The 19,913-nt window shown below is 38.6% G+C and overlaps 1 protein-coding gene and 1 long non-coding RNA gene across 2 annotated transcripts; both read right to left on the reverse strand.

Annotated features, from left to right (window-relative positions):
- Window positions 1-660: 660 nt before the first annotated feature.
- LOC147488945 (uncharacterized) lies at window positions 661-2,959 on the reverse strand. Its single transcript, XR_015201132.1, has 3 exons — window positions 2,922-2,959; window positions 2,729-2,797; window positions 661-749 (listed from the first exon to the last, which is right to left on the reverse strand). It is a non-coding gene; the product is annotated as an uncharacterized LOC147488945 (long non-coding RNA).
- An 8,759-nt stretch (window positions 2,960-11,718) lies between these two features.
- LOC147488946 (cardiolipin synthase (CMP-forming)-like) lies at window positions 11,719-19,668 on the reverse strand. The gene is made up of 7 exons (XM_086573261.1): window positions 19,650-19,668; window positions 15,760-15,847; window positions 15,604-15,654; window positions 15,321-15,434; window positions 12,604-12,660; window positions 12,427-12,512; window positions 11,719-12,284 (listed from the first exon to the last, which is right to left on the reverse strand). The coding sequence occupies exons 3-7, from the start codon at window positions 15,652-15,654 to the stop codon at window positions 12,161-12,163; spliced, it is 432 nt and encodes a 143-aa protein (XP_086429387.1). The 5' UTR covers window positions 15,760-15,847; window positions 19,650-19,668; the 3' UTR covers window positions 11,719-12,160.
- Between the last annotated feature and the right edge of the window lie 245 nt (window positions 19,669-19,913).

The following is a 19,913-nucleotide window of genomic DNA, read 5'->3' on the forward strand; positions in this document are numbered from 1 at the left end:
TCCATGTTGCCGATTGTATCCATCTCAGATCTTTGGGACTCCATTAACACTCTTGAAAAATAAAATCAAGTTGTTCAAGATAGTACGAAGTCCGCGAGTGATAAAACCAAGAACTCAACAGAGGCAAGTTCCATGTGTCCTCACCTCAAAGTACTTAATTAGATGGCAAAATTGCTGAATGGTCCAACATATATTTCTTCTCCTCCTCGTTTCATTAGGAAGAGCTGCAAGCATGTAGAAAGACTTAATACTTACCCACCTTTAGTTGTACAGATATATATATGCGTGACTCAACCCCGCGGGTCGGGATCCGGGAACTCTAGGACAATTGTCTTGGTGTGTCAAATTTGTCAATAATAACTAGTATATGTATGTCAATCTTTTAAGTCCTTGGAACCCCACCCTATATCGTCAAAATGTAACCCGACAATAGCTGTCATTGACAATCTCATACCTCATCAAACGCCTCAAAAATGTCAATGCTAGGGTCGGTGAATGGTGCACACCACGCAGTTCTTCCTGTGGTCCACCGTGTTCCCTCGGTCCCATCATCACAATAGCGGTACTGCTCGCATCAAGTCCAGAGGTTGGTTCATCCATGAAAATTATGGAGGGATTGGCAACCAGCTCAACTGCAATAGTGAGCAGCTTGGCTTATTCGTTGAGAGCCCATTCACTCCGGGCAACCCTACTAGTGCTCCCCGAAGTGATTTCAGTTCAACAAGTTCCATGACTTCCTCAATAAACATCTGCGACATTAGATTTCCAAGTTAGATAATACCATGTATACCTGAAGAGCATAAGAAAGACACCTGAACTGAAAGCAACAAACCTTTCTAGTTGCTAAATCAACTCGAGGGAGGTAGCCGGGCCATGCGAATATACTAAGGACTCGTAAACTGTTACATTCAATTCGAGAGTGGATATTTGTCCGCATTCCGCGATGCTGAAATTCGAGCAAAGGTTTCACGGTTCTTTGGATAACCAGATATGGTGATTGTTCCATCTATATATCCACCAATTTTCCTTCTAGCCAACCGTCCATCAATATGGTCTTACCTCTCCACTCGACACCCATTAGTCTTTGTAAGGACTCTGGCTGAACGCACCACTTATGCCCTTCGTACATAAGTCGATCTTCTTCTATACCTTGGACTTTCATCTCCTGTGGAGCTTACTTTTATTAAATTTTTACTTTACAAACACGGAGAATCTTGAATGAAGGTTCAGTTATTAAACCATAATTGGTACTTCACTTACCACCGCATGTCTCTGAGAATATTTAATATCTTCAAATGTGATGGAATGAGGTGTAAATGGGAGAACCATTCCTTTCTTGCTCGACTACCTTCACCACTTGTGTCGGTTATAGCGGACCCTGAATGAACAACTTTGCTTGGTGTAATTTCATTACCCGATGGCAATCCAAGAGGTTAGATGAAAATTACGTGGTGGAAATAGCAACGAAAATACGAAAACAGATTCAACTTACCAAAATTGTTTGATTGCTTCAAAGATCTCTTTCCTTTGGATGATAGTTCAACACCTTCAATTTCACCGGTTCTATTAGCATGATGCTTCTCTTTCGAGCGCCTTCTCGAGACAGCTGCTTGTGATGTCCCAACTATTGACAATTAATCGAGGTAAGAAATCATCGCATTCATTGTCAAGAAAGTAAGGTATCGATCTTGTTAAGATATGCAAAGGGCCAGTGAAGATGATGTTAAAGAGTACAACGTATCCAACCAATGCTCTAGCACCAATCGATTACCGGTTGAACTTGTAAAGACTCCACGAGACTCGAACCAGGACTCCCAAAGTTTTATTTTGACCGGGGAAGAATCTATCAAAATCAAGAAAACCTCGACTTAGTTCTGACTAGAAAGTAGCTTACATTTAATTCATTTTAGTCCCGAGATTTTTACATGACTCCAACTATGCCCGAGAAACTCATTCACGGCAATTGCATTCTCGACCGTCACGTCAAAGGTGAGCTCCAAAGAGCCCCAAATCCACCATTTCTTTATATCCACTGTTAGGACGAAAGAATATTTATGTCGGACATATTGCTGGTAGACATTGTCTATTAAGATCACAAAGTGGAAACAACATACAACACAAATATTACGGCACCCTTGAGTGCTTTGGTGCATGTTGAGAACTCTAAGGAGTAAGGGCCGGTAATAATGAATTGCATTAGCCACGGCTAGTAAAGTAGTAACACGGATAACATGTTCATGTAGCGAGGCAAATATAACATATAGGCATTTACTATGTACAAGAACTTCATGCGACCTTTTAAACAAAGTGGTTATATGGCGAACAACACTATGGTGTCTTATCGGATGTGTTGCCACACGCTTTATTTTTAATCACTTGAAAGTTGACTTTAAATTTTACCTCTCGACATAATATATCCACCAAGACAATACTACAAGCAACACAAAAAGATCCAAGTGTATTAGCTATAACCATCTCTCTAGACACTCCTGCAACTACCAGAATAGGCCCACACCATTTGATCAATTAACATGGTAGAAAGTAATGTCTCAACAACCTGCAACAAGGCAATCCAAAGACGTCATTGAAAGCTAAAAAGAAGAGAACTCTAACCTCTGCTTTGAAACTTATGTCTCGAGAACTCGAAAATGAGACCATATAAAAATTTCATAACTTGAACAAGATGGATAGGTTTCTAAATCAAAGTTATTGAAATCAATAAAGTTACCTTTAGTGCACTTTTCACGGACTCCAATGACTCAAACTCAACAAATCCGAAACAGAATCCCCCTCCTTGCTGAGTAACAACTAATAGAGAACCAAAACCCACATTAAAAAAAAAAATTGCAACCTATGATATGTTTGACAAATGTTAATTAAGGAATGAGGAGAGTATATATTAGTACTTCTGACTTGTATACCATTTGGTCTGATTTTCCCAAAAGTTTTGAACTCTTCCTCGACTTACGAGATTTGCCGGAAGCATTTAAGGGCAAACTCTTTACATAGATAGAGTAGGTATAGAATGTTGCGACTCTGAGATCCAATACCCAAATAAACAAATCTTAGAGATACCTGAAACACATAATCAAGCACAATTCCTTTTAGTAAAGCGCATCAATAAAACTCCATAGTATGGTTTGGAAAACGATTATCATACTTTAGCCAGTTTGAAGAGTCAACTCCTTTCTAGTTTCAACTACTTATTAGTTCAAAGACGAAAACAATAGTTAATAAACAAAATAAATAGAATATAATGAGTGAAAGCGAGAGAGTTAAAAAATGTGCACTGCGGAATTATATTCAATAGTTAATATTATGGTGAAAGGTGCTACAATTCCGCCGTGGTTTCTCCCAGTGAGAGTGTGTGTGGTCAGAGAAAGATAAGGGTGGCTAGGGCAAAAGGAAAGTGAGGGAGATGGGGACGAAGTGGTGAGTGTTTCATTTGGAAACTCCATTAAGTGTAGCCAACAATCTAGCAAGGCATGTGAGAAAGTTTGATACCATCTCATTTCAAGGAAGAAGGAAAGCTTAAAGCTTATCCAAGAACATACAAAAACAAAAATATTTCACTACTCAAACACATGCACCAACACTCGACAGTATAACAAAATTCAGTGTCTTCCAATGGGATCATTCCAAAACTTGCATGATTAGACTTATTCTAGAACTGCATTTTAAGTTAATGAGAAACTGAATATATTTCCAAATATTCATGAAAATCTACAACAAAAACTGGATAGGGGCACAAGTTAATGAGAGAAGCCTAAACAAAATTAACAAAAAACAAAAAAAAAAAGACAATCGATATATTTCACTAAACCAAACCAAAAAAAGAAGAAAAAGAGAGACTCACGGTGAATGCATTTTCCACCAAATGAAATCTGAGGCCCTTGCATACCAACAAGCTCATCAAAGGGCACATCTTGAAAGACCATCAACATCATCCAAACCATCAAACATCTGTTCAACTTGTGCCTCAAGGCGTCTTTGCTTGCATTTCCAGCCTGGCAAATGACATTCTCTGCATTTCTTCTAATCATTTCACCAGCCCAACAATACCTTGACCACCACCAACATTCTCAACGTCATCCATTCTATTTGCCACAACAGTGGGTCTTCTAGCAAAGACGAGCACCGTCATCTCTCTCAACATCCCTCGACCACCACCACCAATCTCCCTTAAATGTCTAAAATAATCCCTCAAAGAAGTAGCTCCAAGAAATATAAAAACAATACTAGCAGAAAGTAAGATACATGACTCAAAAACAATCTATGTGCCTCACTAAAACTCCTGACAAATGACAACCTCCAAATCCAAAATGTAATAAATGGTATTATAAGTAGCTAAACTGAAAGTACAAACACAAGTCGTAAAATAAACTGCAAAATCTAGCTCCCTCAAATCTAGCTCTCACAAATTTCAGGTGAGTAAAGATATTTTCCGCTTCCTGTGAGCGCTCTTTCCAAAAGTCTTCTTTGTACAAAAGAGCATTCTTTCTATTATGAAGGCGGCCTGAAACATAAGTGAAAGTATGTGAACAAATAACTACTTGAAAACGCTAGTGAAAGTATGTGAACAAATAACTAAACTTTGCACCTACTTGCTAGTCAAACTTTAAGTTATTACACAAAAAGAACATACTACAAAATACTCACAAAAATATCTAATTCCTTCGGATATGGTGCTTCTACATAGGCAAGAACGAAGAAGAATTTGTTTGGAGTCTTTGAAGTTGACACACAATGTGACGGATTTGAGGTGACTATAAGTTCCTTGTAATCCCTCTCTTGCAAGTATTAATTGGGGACAAATGGAAACCAACAGAGAAAACAAAAAAAGTCACTAAAGTTAGGGAACTAAATTGTATGAAGACAAACATATAGGATTATAAGAATGCCAAAGAAACTTACCTCCGGTGGTGATAGTCAATAAAAATTGCTGAATTTCATCTAGTTGCCCACAAACTCTTGGAAAGGTAGCATATTTTTTTGTTTGCTAGATTGTTGGCTACACTTAATGGGGATAGAAAGAAACGGCGTCTGAGATGATGATATAAACCGGATCTGGATCGAGATGATGATTTTGAGGAAAAAGAATTTCAATTTTAGGGATTTTGAAATCGTCAGAAGGTATTGAGCCTTGAGCTTCTTGAATTGAATAGAGAAGGAGAGCGACGAGGAAAGAGTGTAGCGGTTGTGAGAGAGAGAGGGGGAGGAGGCCGGAGAGTGTAGAGGTGGTGAGAGAGAGAGCGAGAGAGAAAATAAAATTATGTTTTAAGTTTTAATTTGTAACACTTCACAAACGCTTTTTAAGCGTTAACAATTAATTCCTGAAATTCACTTAAATAAACCAACGCTTTACAATATTGTCAACGCTTATGTAGCTTTGGTAACTTGCTAACGGTAAATAACCGTTGCAAAGCAAAAAATGTGCGTGTTGCAAATATCCTATTATGGTGTAGTGGTGGGAGTAGTTCTTCTCAGCTAGCAACAATGTCTTGCTTGTGAAGTAGATTGGTTTCTCTGCATTCTATTCCTCTTTGAAGAGAATGAACTGAACTGATAGCGAAGTCAGACACAGCTAAGTACAACCCCAGCGTTTCACCATCGATCGGTTTTGCCAACACAGGTGGTGTTGTCAAATAATCCTTGAGAGTAGAGAACGCTTGGTGGTATTGCTCGTTCCATGATAACTGTTCGCTCTTCTTGAGAATTTGTAAGAAAGGTCAGTATTTGTCTGATGCTCTTGATATGAATCAGTTTAGAGCTACCACCATTCTTGACAGTTTATGTATCTGCTTCTTTGTTTTTGGGTCGGGTATGTCCAAGAACGATCGAATATGATATGGGTTTGCTTCTATCCCACGTTGTGAGACCTGATACCCCAGAAACTTCCCAGAGGACGCTCCAAAGAGGCATTTCTTAGGGTTAAGCTTCATCCGAGTTTTGCGAAAGTCCGGAGAACGCCTTGTGTGAGGGTGATCTAAGTGATCTCCGGCTTTCTTGCTTTTGATGACCATGTCGTCTATGTTGACTTCCATGGTGTCACCTAACATGTCTTGGAACATATCGGTGATGAGTCATTTGTAGGTCGCTCCAAATACGTTCTTAAGGCCAAACGGTAAGACGTTGTAACGATGAAATCCCTTGCTTTGTTTCTGAATGAAGTTTTTCTTTTGGTCTTCTTCCGCTAGTGGGATTTGGTTGTAGCCACGTAGGCATCCATGAATAACAAGAGCTTCGCGTACCCGCAGTGCCGGTCCACAAGTCGGTCGATTCTTGGTAATGAGAAACTATCCTTAGGAGTTTCATGATTTAGGTTGGTAAAGTCCACATAAAGGCAAACTGTGTCGTTCTTTTTTGGGACTGCTACTATGTTAGCAACCCATTTGGGGTAATCGACCTTCCTAATGAAGCCAACCTTTTTGAGATTTTCGACCTCTTCATTGATTATTTTTTGAAATATAAGGGATAACTTTCGAGGTCGTTGGCAAACTAGTTTAGCATTTGGGTTAACGTTTAACTTATGGCATGCAATATTAGGATCAATTCCAGGCACATCAATGTATGACCAAGCAAAAACATCTTCATTTAATGATAAAAAGCTTACAAGTTGTGCCTTGAGAGTAGGATCAAGGTTAGCTCCTACATACATGGACTTAGGGTCCTCTTCAGTTCCTAGGTTGACCTTTTCCTTCAACTCTGTCTGAACAGCCGCCTCAATGGGTTGAACGACCTCTGAGGTCTTGGTCTCTTACGGTGTCTCCTTGACCTGAAGTGGTGGGGCGACCTCTGGCCGGGGTCTGGACTTCTAGAAAGATGTTTTGACCGATGCCCCAATGTTCTCCTTTGCGAGTTCGCTGTGGGGGGTCTTGGTCAAGGTCTTGACCTCAAAGATGAAGTTTTTGGCCATCTTGGTTTTGGCGATCTCTCTGATATTTTTGACTTTTTGAGTGAAACCCCAGCAAGCTTGTTAACTGAGAGGATCTGATTACAACTGTAGGCATCGAGCTGGTTGCTTCTGAGCTCCATCATGCCTCTAGGGCCAGGAAAGCATAAAACTTGATGGAGTGTTAATGGCACTGCTTGCATCTTGTGGATCCAATGTCATCCTAAAATAGCAATATAGGATGAGTTGACATCCAAAACGCTGAAGCGCGTATTGATGTTGACCTTGTCTTCGTGCAACCCAACTGAGATAGGTAGAATGATGTCTCCTATTAGGTCGGCTCGTGATCCGTTGAAGCCATAGAGGGGGGCTATTGGATCGATCATGACTGACATGGGCATGTTCATCTCCTTAAGGGTGCGGTAGAATAGGATGTCGCACGAACTACCTAGGTCGATCAAGACGCGCTTGACAGTCCAATCGTTGATTTTGACGTGGACCACCAAGTCGTCATTGTGTGGGAGACAACCTTGTGAAGGTCAGCCTCAGTGAAAGTGATGTCTCCAGAGTTACGGGAAATTGCGTGTGGGGCAGGAGCCACTTGTGAGGAGAACTGGTAGACTATTTGGAGGGCGCCTACCCGTCTCTTTTTCTCCCTCATGGACGTGACAGAGTCGTCCTGGAAGGTGATCATGTTGATCGTTCTATTGTTATCTATGTCAGATGAATGTTGGCGATGATCGTGACGAGATCGATTCATAGAGCGTCCTCAAGGGCAGGAGCGATCTCGGTTGTAGTTGTGTGGAGGAGTTCGGCTTCACTCTCTGCGAGCCATGAGTTTATGGCACAGGTTGCCATTGGCTATATATGTATAATGCTTGATATGGCCTACCTCAATGAGGTCTTGGAGGCAGTGCTTGAGTCCGTGGCATTCGTTGGTCTCATGACACTTTGCTTCGTGGAAAGCGCAGTATGGCTTTCCTGGTGTGTCTTCGGACCGCTTTATCTCAGGTCAGTAATAGGCCGCTATTTTTATTTTCTCCTGTATGTAGTTTAGAGATCTTGTCAGCACAGCGAACTTGCGCTTCGTGTGCGTCCTGGTACCAGGCTTCTGTCCTTGTGGTCTTGGTCGTTTTTTTGAGGACGAGGCAGCGTCTGAGATTGTTGCGACTTCCTTTTGTTCACCATCGTGATCTAAAGCTTCCTATAACTTTATATATTTGTACACGCGAGTGTACAAGTCTTCCAGTTTTTCAGGACACTCCTTCATGAGTGACCTATATAGCCAGGTGTTTTTTTGGATTGCCTTGGTGAATGCCAAGGTTACAAAGGACTCTTTGAGGTTGCTTTCTATAGACAGCAAGTCTGTCTTGAATAATACAGAAGGAGGCGATTGACTCATCTTTCTTCTGAGACAGTATGAAGAGTGAGTCGACGTCAGTTTTCTTACGTCTATTATGGACGTAATGATTAGCGAACTGGTCGGTTAACTTTTCGAAGCTATCGATGGAGTTTGGCTCCAGTGAGTAGAACCAGTCGAGGGCTCCTTCTTTCAGACTTGCAGGAAACAAGCGACATTACAAGTAGTCGAACTCTTGTGCACTGTAGAGTGCGAGGCTCTAGATGTAGCGAGCTATATGTTGACCAGGACACGTACTGCCATCATACATCGTAAAGCGTGGCTGAATGAAATCGTGTGGGGAGGGTTTACTGATTACCTCTGTTGTGAATGGGGATGCTCGATAAGTTTTCATCTTCCTCGGACGATCCGAGTGGCGTCCTTCTTCCGCAGTTCTCACGGGTCAATTATTTGGGGCGGCTTCGTTGATTTGCCGGTTCACTTCCGTTAATACCGTCATCGGGTGACTCCGTTGGGGTTAAATGGCCGCCACCTAACTTTTGAGGGGGTTTTCCCTATTGTCGGATGATCTTGTCATTCATGGTTCCCATATAGCGCCATGTTCTTCATTTGTTCTTGTAGGATGTCCATGCTTCGTGGGCTTGAGATTTGTTTGAAAGTTTTTCGGGTTGAATGGTTGTGAACTCAAGAAATCGAGCCCCGAGCGGCATGTATGTAAGGGTTAAGTTTGGTTAACCTTACAAATGTAGGCGGTTATGGGGAAGATGGTGTTTGAGGTTGGATTTGACCGAGTTCAGTATGGACCTAACGCCTACTTATCAAGTTTTCTCTCGGGGGGACTTAAATCGAGGTCGGGCGTAGTTAGTCATCCTCTTTATATAGGCAAGGTGTGTCTGCAGCCTCTCGCATTCCCGCCGATCGGTCGGATCCGGATCTTGAGTCCTCCTCGGTCTTGATTGCGAGTTATGGAAATTTATCATGAAGCGTGCTCGAAGCTCCGGCCTTTAATAGCCAATAATAAAGATATACGTTACGAGCCGTTGTGGAACGAAATGAGTGAACGCTATGAAGGTCGCTTCTGGATGAGATCGTCCATTCATCTCGAGTCACTTTGAAGCGAGCTCACAGGACGATGGTGTGGGATCGATTGGTGATGAAGTCGCTCTGGACATGAGTTGATTATATTGCTTGCCTGATTCGAGTCACTATGAAGCGAGTTCTGAGAACAAAAATACTAGGTCGGTTAGTAGTTCTGTATGTGCTGGACACGTGTCTAGTATCCATTGGTTATGGATATTACTCCCTCACATTATCCATCAGTTTGTACGCTTTATCCAACCATTTTTCCTCGCTTTATCCAACCATTTTTCCTCCTAAGACCTCTGAACATGGCATTGTAAGTAATTACATTTGGGAGTATTCCTTTAACTTTCATGTCATCCATCAAAGCAACTGCATCTTCGATCTTCTTTTCTTTACAAAGAGAATCAATCAAAATATTGTATATCACGGTATTGGGTGGAACTTTTGAAGTGGAACCCATGAGTTCTGAAAATTTCCGACGCTTTATTGAGTTTGCCAGCCTTGCAATACCCTTGGAATATTACTGCACCAAAGGTAACCACACTGGGTACAAGACCTTGTTCAGTCATCTTTGTCATTAGTTGCTGGACAATTTCAAAATTCCCCGATTTGCTAAAACTGGCAATCAGTGTGGTGGCGAGTGGACTGGAGGTGGAGGTGAATATATTGGAGTGGGTGGCGGTGAGTGGACTAGAGGTGGAGGGGAATATACTGGTGGTGGAGGTGAGTGAACTGTAGGCGGAGAATAAAATGGAGATTGCAAAATGGGGAAAATTTGCCATTATGCTAAATATCACCGCCCGTTACATAGAAAATTGACTGAGGGAAAGCAATCACTAAGGATTTTGAAAATGGGGGATATTCACAAAAGGGGTACAAACTTTGCAGAGTTAAGTCAAAAAATCTCATAAGATAAATCACAAAATAAGTTAGGGTTTTACTGGTAAATCATTATTATTTTAGTCTTCATTATATTCATTTTCAATTCTTTCCAAATCTTCATCAACATATTGATTCAAATTTCTCATTTTCAAATTGTTAGAAAATAGGGCTTTCAAATTTTGTAGATTATGGTTTCAATCGGGTATTTAAAGAAATCAAAATTGTGCATGTTTGAAAATGGTAACTTTATTAAATTGATACATTCAAGTACTTTTAGTTGGTCGGTGAGATTGTAATATGAATGTGCAAATTTAAAAATGGTGTTTTTTTTCAGCTTTTATTAGTTGTGACTTAGTGAGCAGAAGAGTTGAGTTTAAAAATAGGCTAAATCTATGGTGCGCAGGTCGTATGGTATGCTATCAAATCTGGGCCACTCATACCAAAAGGTGCGTGTGTATTACCTGCGCACTATACATCTCGCGCACTGAAGACATGCTCTTAAAAATAATAAACAATAAAGGACAATACCATCTTTGTAAGTCTAGTCAACATGGTTTGTCATTCTTAAAAATAATAAACAATAAAGGACAATACCATCTTTGTAAGTCTAGTCAACATGGTTTGTCATTGAGCCGTAATTATAATTATCTGCTGACCATAAGAGCATTTGCAATGCAGGTGATAATTTTCCCCCCCTCTATCACCGCCACCTCATCACTTATTCACCCTTTTTTCACTAACCCGGTGAAAAACAAGGTGAAAAGCTGCAATCTGAGGTGATAAAAAATATCTCCGGGACGGGATGTTGGATTCGTCCCGCGGGCGTAAAATTGAAAACACTCTCCCGTCTCGAAATTTTAAAAACCGAAAAAAAGTCGAAAAATCATGCGAGACGGAATCTAACATCCCGTCCCTAAAAAAACCATTTTTTTTTAAAAAACACGACAACATCCCGTCCGAAGTTAACAAGTCGATGAAAAACTTCGGTGGAAGGTTTCACCTTGTTTTGAACAAAACTATCACCGAAGTTTATCACCCCGCATTGCCGCGGCACTTTTGGACCCAACTAGGTGATAGTTTTCACAAACCCCCCTCTATCACCTGCATTGCAAATGCTCTAACTAGAACCAAAATTAAAATGCAATATTGTCCTATGCCATTCTCTGTTCAAAATTTAGGCCGATGCCAGGTTCAAGTTGTAAATAGTTCGAGTTATTTTATATTGGACTTAACTGCTTAAGTCCATACTGTTTTCCTGATACCGGCCAACCCAGGCTTGATCACAGACTCTGACTTGTTTTTTTCTTTTGCATTAGAGACTCTTGAGCTTGTTGAATTGGAAACTCTTTCAAGGGAGATTTTTTTCAAGGAGAGGGCGAAGACATATTTTATCCCTGGAGACAGCAGAAATACCTTGCACACGTAATTACCATTTGGTTCTGAATAAAGAATGCAGTCTGTTGGGTTTGCACCTTAGATAAGCATACGTGAGCCTAAAAAATAGAACCAAATAAGATAAGGTTCCTACTAATTTGATCGTTAAAATTTCACGTTACATTACTGTTTGTCATGTTCCCATTTGAACATGACCTCGGAAAAAAACAAACAAATCAAATTATTACTAAACAGTTAAAACCACCATTCCTCGATCCCACTATTCAGTCCAAGAATAAATGATTATAATCTATAACACCTATATAAACTTCTAACGAAGTGAATCTAATGCCAACCCAGCTTAAGGGAACAATTTGGCCTATAAGGAGACACCAACCACCTTCCTTTCTCCGCAAGGTACTATAGGGATGAAACTATCTCTATCCGTGCAGATTTCTTGGGAAGACAGATTCCCTTTCAGCATATAAATTACCTAAAAAATGCACTTTTCTAAGATAATCTTTGACTCCGATAGCTCGATAATCGGAAACTCGAGTTGAAGGCCAAACCTATAACTTCAACAATATTCTCCATATCTTTCTCATGTACACAGCCAATGACCAAACAGCAACCCCAGCTGATACATAAAGCAATGTGACGCCAGTAGGAACTAGAATATGCGACCCTACAATACTGTGTATTTCACATGAAATGAAAAGAAAGAGAAACATGTTATAACCATCACTGAAAAAGAGTTTCAATCATTTTTATTTCACATCCTTATAATCTACATAAAATTTTTAGTCAAGGACCATAGATATAGAGGGTTGCAAACCTGTCGTCCCGGGTGGCCAGAAGGATGGTAAGTGCAATCATTTGTGTGGCTGTTTTCCATTTCCCCAAGTTGTTTACAGCAACAGCCTGAAAATGGTAATATTGGGAGTGTTAAATGAAGATGATGTTAAACTTCTTCTCCGACTACCAGAACAGTGCTATGAGTGCAAAAACAAACCTCGAGAACTTTGCCATTCTGAGATGCAGCCCATTCTCTAACTGCAGACATTGTTATCTGTAAAACGGTGCGAGTAAGTACGCCATCATGCAGGAAAAAAATCCAAGCAACCTTGAAAAGAAAATATATTCAAAGGTAATGAAGGGAAACATGAAACTAATTGTGGCAATCTACAAAAAGAAGCCAATGACGTTCAATGAGATGGCTCCCCTCAATTTCATCTTTTTATTTGTCCCGAATAGTACACTTTTGTTTTCATAATTGAAGAGAAAAAGGTACGTGAATGATAAAAGAGGGATAGTTGCATCTAACATGGATCCAAGATGTCCCAATTTTTCTTTGCGTCCCACCCTAACCAACCCACATTAGAAGTTCACTACTAATAAACCCAGTAACAACGGTAAAAAAGGTACGGTAAGAGACTACATCTCAAGGACCTAGCATGAGAGCCCTCCAAATTTCCATAAGGTCTACAAACCTCATCTTTAAAGTCCTGACATAAGGAAATAACTAAAGACAAACTTTGACCTCAATCATAACTCTACTGATCAATGGCTTGGTCCAAAAAATATCATGTTATCAGTGCTTTTACATGCCAACCAACAAAGTGCAAAGGAAAGAAGTCTACAAAGAAAAATCCAAATCTGCAACAAGCAATGCCTGGCCAAGTATCAATCCAGCCCAAAGCTGAGTTCAGCTGTGCATTGCTTGCAGCCATTTGCAGGTAAACCTGCTCTCATTTTTTTCTTAAAACCCGTTCCCCAGATCAATGAAGCTCATTCCTGAAACAATGGGGAGCTGTTTCTTCTTCATTGAAAACTACTTATAGAAGATATATTCATATATCTAAGGATTTGTAGGTTAAAAGTCTTATGGCTGAAAATACTGAAGCAGAAAATGTTGCTTGAATTAACTTATTAGTTTATTATTCTAATTTTCTGTTAGTTAAATTCAAAACTTGTTTCCTCGTGTTTCTTGGTCTAAACGGAAATGATTCACAATATGTTTTGATCTAAAGCCCTTTTGGAAAGTGAGCTTTTATTTATCTATTAGGCCCTAGTGGGCTTTAGTTCCCTATTGGTTTGTAGCTTCATTACTCTTTTTTCTTCTTCAACCCTGCTCTTCTTTACTTGGCCATAAGGGATGTACCTAAGAGGCTAAAACCCTCCCCTCTATACCAACTCCCTTTTCTTCCCGGGCAACTCTGCACTAGGTAATACTGGAGTTCAAGTTTCCATTAAAGGAAATGAGTATCCATCCTTTGGGTCATTCTCTCCCTCCACTGCTATAGCTGGTTCCATTTTAAAATGCTTAAAATGAATCATTCAGATCTAAGCCCCTTCAAAAAGAGAGATAGATGTCTTTCTACACAAAAATCCTTCTACTTGAGTCCCACTTCTCTCCCTTCTCCCCTCTTCTTGTCTCCCAAGACGCCAGTATCTTACTTTCTGTCTAAATTCATTTAGGGTACTAATGTCCCCTCCAAGGTTTGTACTACTAATGTCTCCTCCAATGCCTCTCTCTACAATATCCTTTATCTTGTATATGTAGTAGTGTAGTACATCTCATCCAACATCTTTTGGTTTTATTACAATATAAATTGCTTACTTTACCCATCAAAATAATATTATGCTCAAAGTGACAAACAATTTGATAGGATCTTGCAAATGCTCGTGGCTTCTCTCAAGATGCTCATATAAAGTTGAATAATGGAAACATAGATGTTTAACAGAAACATAGATGTTTAAGTCCATATAATCTGCAAGTTTCTTGCAAATTAGTTTGTCATACGACCAACAACCATTATCGAAAGAAGTTTAGAGAGAGAGAGAGAGAGACAACAACCTCGTGGTTGACATGGTGATGTAATCACAATTGCAAATAACGAAATTCCTAGAGTACCTACTGGTCAAAGGCCTACAGCCTTTGAAGGTTTACAATTAAGAAATTAATTCTAATTTGAAAAAGGAAGCCAAAATAAAACCTTAAATCCTTAATTAATCTAACCTAAAAAAAACACCCTAGATTACGTAGAAATATCAGTAAATTCTGATTTTAGAAATCATTAAGAATATAATTATCTATTTGGGAGCTAAATATAAGGATTAGAAACAAACTAAAACACATCACATTGTCTTTTATATTGAAAATAGTTTTAAATTTTTTTAAAATAGTAAGAAGAAAAGAATCTAGGCCCTATCCAATATACATAATAAAGATTTGGCAGTGCATTTTGGTTTTTTCCTATGACTTGTGAAATATATATTTTGAACATCATCTTGGTCTTTTTTATGAGCTATACACTTAGGATATGGTGTTACATTGATAAGTGTAGGGCTGTAGTCATAGAATATATGTTGTTTGATGACACTCTTTCGGTTGCCTAAATTTATTAGAAATTTCATTAGTATATTAACATTGTATTCAAAAAGAAATAACAATCAAAATACTAGGGTTATATGTATATATTTGATCAATTAACAAAAAAAATATTATTTATTGATATGTCCTCAAACACATCCATCCTAGTTTTTCAAGATTTACCTATCTCTATGTCTGTATCTTGTCGGACACGATACTCATGTTCGTATCTCTGCCTCCTAGATTACAGAAATACAGTTATTATCATGTACCATTCGAAAGTTGAAACATCGGTATGAAAAACTTATTTCTTCTCTACTAGAAAAAAAAAAACACACAAAGGGATAGATAATTACCTCTCTTCCGATGATGGCTATTGAAGGTATAGGCAATAGCCATTGCATCTCTCCGAAGACACCAACTTCCAACGGTTTGGTACACAATAGCACCAATGTTGCAGCAACCATAAGCTGCAATTAATAAGCATTGGAATCAAAGAACAAAAAGTTAAAGAATGATATATACAAATAATTCAGTTTAACAACTTTCTTTCCATTTTATCCAAAAAACTCAGGCCTACACAGAGCTATCAGTTCACCAACAACATATGAATGATCAATGAAACAAGAGTGAACAAACCTTGTCAGCTACAGGGTCCAAAAATGCACCAAATGGTGTGCCTAAACGCATCTGAAACACATGGAAGCAATTAGACCCAGTAATGAAAGATGATATTATGGGAGTGAGAAATCTGGTCACCAAAAACGTGATTTATAGGGGCTAAACATTTGTTACCTTTCGAGCAATGTACCCATCAAGCCAGTCTGTAATAGCCGCAGCAACAAATATACTTGTTGTAACTGTTGTTGCCCACCAACTATTACTATAAAAAAAGCTAGTAAGCAAAATATAAGAGTCAGCCTTGACAAATGGAAAGAGAAATATACAGGTTTGAAGAAAGTTGCAAGCTTTGATAATTAATTTTAAACTGTGATAAGCACATTAAAATTATATATATACACCCATTTTCTATATTACTTGGTTCATCTAATTATTAATTAAAAAGTATGTTTTCACGATTTTACAGGAATAAGAACCAACGTGTTACAAGTGCCATTAAAATCTTGAATTGAAGTTAAGAAAGTGTCCCGGAATGATTGAGCATTTTGGGTCAAAATTTAATTCAATTCAAGCATCAAGTCTTCATTGGAATTTTGGTATATTAGGTTATTCATTGTATTTTGGTCAGGAAAGGATATAAACTTGAGTGGGCACATGACCAGCAAGGGTGTGGAAGCTTATTTTACTTTCCATTTGATTGGTGCAAGTCACAATAAGAACCTAAACCGTTGGATCTTAGGCTAAAGTCACACATGAGTACAGAGGAGTGAGTGGATAATGAACTGAATTACTGAACTAAAGAAAAGTTGATGAACCACACTAAAAACCCATGTTCTGGACTTTTTCCTTGCACCTGATTAGACCAGGCCATGTGAACACATTACTCCCCATACCACCCAATCACCTACTCAACCTTTTTCTTTCTATTTTTCATGAACAAAACCGAGAGTCAGTTTCGACTACACATCCCAATCGAACACCACGGCATCACCAACTTTATTCTTTCTCTCCAATTCGATTTTGATCCGTATCAAATTAGGATACGGGCTCATCACATTACTGTCCAGTATATATGCAAAAGAGAAATCAAAATTTGGGGGGTATCTTTTGGAGAGCGCAAGTTAAAACAGACGATTGGGAAATCGGAGGCGAGAACACAACACGAATTGAAGGAGCACATTACAGCGAATTGCAGTTTTCTTTAATGGTTTTTCCTTCTGTACTTTTTGCTGCGAAATCAATTTTTTCTAGCTAATTATAATATAGGGCTCAGATGAAGCCCTAGACTTGTGTAGAATTTCATGTTAACTCGGTTTATTGTTCTCTGAGATAGGGTTTTAATGGATAAATTGATTGGTTTTCATATTTCAATAGAATACTTTCATTGATTACACTTGCATGTTCAATTCAAGTCTTGACTAGTTAAAAGTTAGATTAATTTTCTTTTGAAATCAAAGCATCGGTACTATCGTTTAAATTGAATCTGTGAAAAGTTGTACACCAATCAGACTACATTTTCTAGGGATTCGTAATTTATGTGAAATTCAATCAAAACTAATTTTTAGAATTGGTAAAGAATAACACGATCACATCTTCGAGCAGTTAAGGGTTACTCTTCCCTCGTGCTCCTTGTTTCAAAAAGAGAAGTTTAAATTGAGTTGATTGTGCAAATCTACAAAAGTCTAGGGTGGATTCAAAGGTCCTAGAATTCTCTCCATTTAATTTCCCAACAAAATTTCCATTGAATTTCCCAACAAAATTTCCATTGCTTTCGAAGAAAATAGTTTAATTATATTTCTTTAGACAGTAGTTAATTCAAATTTGCATAAAAATTATTGTTCAAATTAGTTAAGTAGTATTTTTTTTTTGATTGGTAAGCCTGTTTTTAAATGAGATCAGTAACTCTTTGATGCTGGCGGGGTTCGAGCCCCAGACCTTTGGTATCATCACCCAAAGGTTTTACCGACTTTGCTAGTCGGCACCTGCGTTTAAGTAGTATTCTTTTACTCACTGTGCTATTAAATCGGCGAGTACTCAGCGAGTACTCGGTGAGGAATCGCTACTCGGTACCTAGCCGACCCGACCAACCAATTACTCCCCATAAGTGATTGGGGTCCAAAAATCACCGAGTAATCGGCCGAGTTGTCGATTTATGACGAATCGGAATCGGGCGAGTTACTCACCATAAATCGGTATATAAAAGAAAACCGAGATTTTTCTTTTTTCTAACCGCGAAATCAAGTTAGGGCTTTTCTCCAAAAAAAAACAAGCTCCAATTCCACCTCTCTCCAATTCCGATATGAAAACAAGCTCCAATTCAGTGCGTTTTTTTCCTTTTCTCCACTTTCTCCACTTTCTTTTTTCTTTCTCTCATCTCTCACTCTCTCCGGTCTCTTCTTCTCTTTTTTTTCCTTCTCTTCTCTCCCTCTCCCACTTGCCCTCGCCCACTCCCCTCTCTTCTCCTCTCCACTCTCTTTACAAATGCAAAACGTCGATTTTTTTTTTCCGATAATCTTCACAAAATATGTTCGAACACTATGTGGTGTATTTTGACTGAACACTATGTGGTGTATTATGATTTTTGAGAACCCACTTGAATACTTGATGACAACTTAATATAAAAAAAATAAAAATAAATGTACGACCCATGTTTTGCATTTGTAACTATGACAAGTTAAAGAAAAGAAAATATTGAAAAAAAATGATTGATTGAAACTTTAGTGGTCAAATAACTATGGACAATGTCAACATTTCTATAGCATATTGATAGCAAAAATTTTGTACCATGTTGTATGCCACATTGCCCAGTGTCAATGTACATGCTACATATAAACATAAAAATTAAGACATCTCGAGTAATCCCGATTAATCCCCAACCGAGTAGACCTACTTCGCTACTCGCCCTCCACCGAGTAGCGACGAGTAGCGGTTTAAAAATCACCCGAGTAATCCCGATTAATCCCCCCAGTAGACCTACTCGCTACACTGCCTCCTCAAGTAGTAGCGACCGAGTAGCGATTTAACTGCCCAGTTTACTCAATTGTCCTAAGTAGCAATCTCTGTGGGATCAACCTGTTCGCTGCAACTATTTTCAGCAAAAGTTATGCACTTGCGGTTTATCTAATGTAAATTAGTCTATAAATTAGATTAGTTTAATTTCCTATCAAACTACGCATCTTAATATAGTCCCTCCCATAAGCACGAAGTTTAGAAATATCAACGTATGATGATAGCACAAGATACAAAATAAAGAAGCATAGGTTACATGAAAAAAGTCAATTGGTTTATCTGATTAATGGACAATCTACTAACTTGCCAGTTGCCACATATTTTGCAAAGCAAGGAGGACTCAACATCTACTACCTACTTTGGTAATAAATAGTTCATCTTATGTAAAATAAATTAAGCAAAGAACATGTAACGAACAAAGAAAAAGAGGTGATTTCAACGAAAGATTTCTTATCGTACAAAACATTACTTTTTCAATCAAAGTGGCTACCCCCGTGATTTTTGGGAGTGGGAGTGTATGTTTGCTTTTGAGTAATTGTTGTTTTTCCTAGTGTGTTACACAAGAATAATATTACAAAAGCAAAGATCTCCATCGCCATTGTTTCTTACAGAGTATATAGGGTTCATCAATCTAGCTAGACTTGTAGCAGTTACATTAGAAAGATCTTATCCACTAATTCTCTAGGTGCTAAGCAAGTTTCGGTACTGATAACGTGTTAATCAACAAGCTTGAGAATTTACTTCATCTATTGCTTGGTTGATTTTGTAAAATGTACGTTATATCGCTAAGCAAGTTTCATGAATTAATTATTTGCAATTTCACCTTTAAAATTCAGCAAAGCAACACATACACACAAAAGTAAAAAATAAAATAAAATAAAATAGAAATTGAAACAAACAGGCAACAATGCACATCTTCTTTTTCTTATTCTACAATAAATCAATTTCAAACTGTAACCCCAATTGCACAAAAAAAAAATTAATAAACCAAAAAACAGATCTTGAAGGAAAAATAAAAATAAAATAAACACAGAGAGGGGACAAAGAGCACTTACTAGTGACAAGAAGCGGAATGGCGGCGCACGCTGAAATGAAATGTTAAAATAGTTGGAAGAGTGAGCAATTTAGTTGGTGGTTGTGAGGAGGGCGGTCATTATTATCAACCCGGCCTTCTTCCTTGTTATCAGCAGTCCCCATATTTTTACTAGAAAACTGCAATGCAGTGGGTGTGAAGCGAACCGAGGGCTGTTGTATTTGTAAGAAGAATGAAGATGAAGAGGTTATAGTAACAGTAGGAGAAAGAGGTCTGAACCTGCATA

The sequence above is a fragment of the Coptis chinensis genome, chromosome 7 (genome assembly GCF_015680905.1).
Source record: "Coptis chinensis isolate HL-2020 chromosome 7, ASM1568090v1, whole genome shotgun sequence".
NCBI classification, from domain to species: Eukaryota; Viridiplantae; Streptophyta; class Magnoliopsida; order Ranunculales; family Ranunculaceae; genus Coptis; species Coptis chinensis.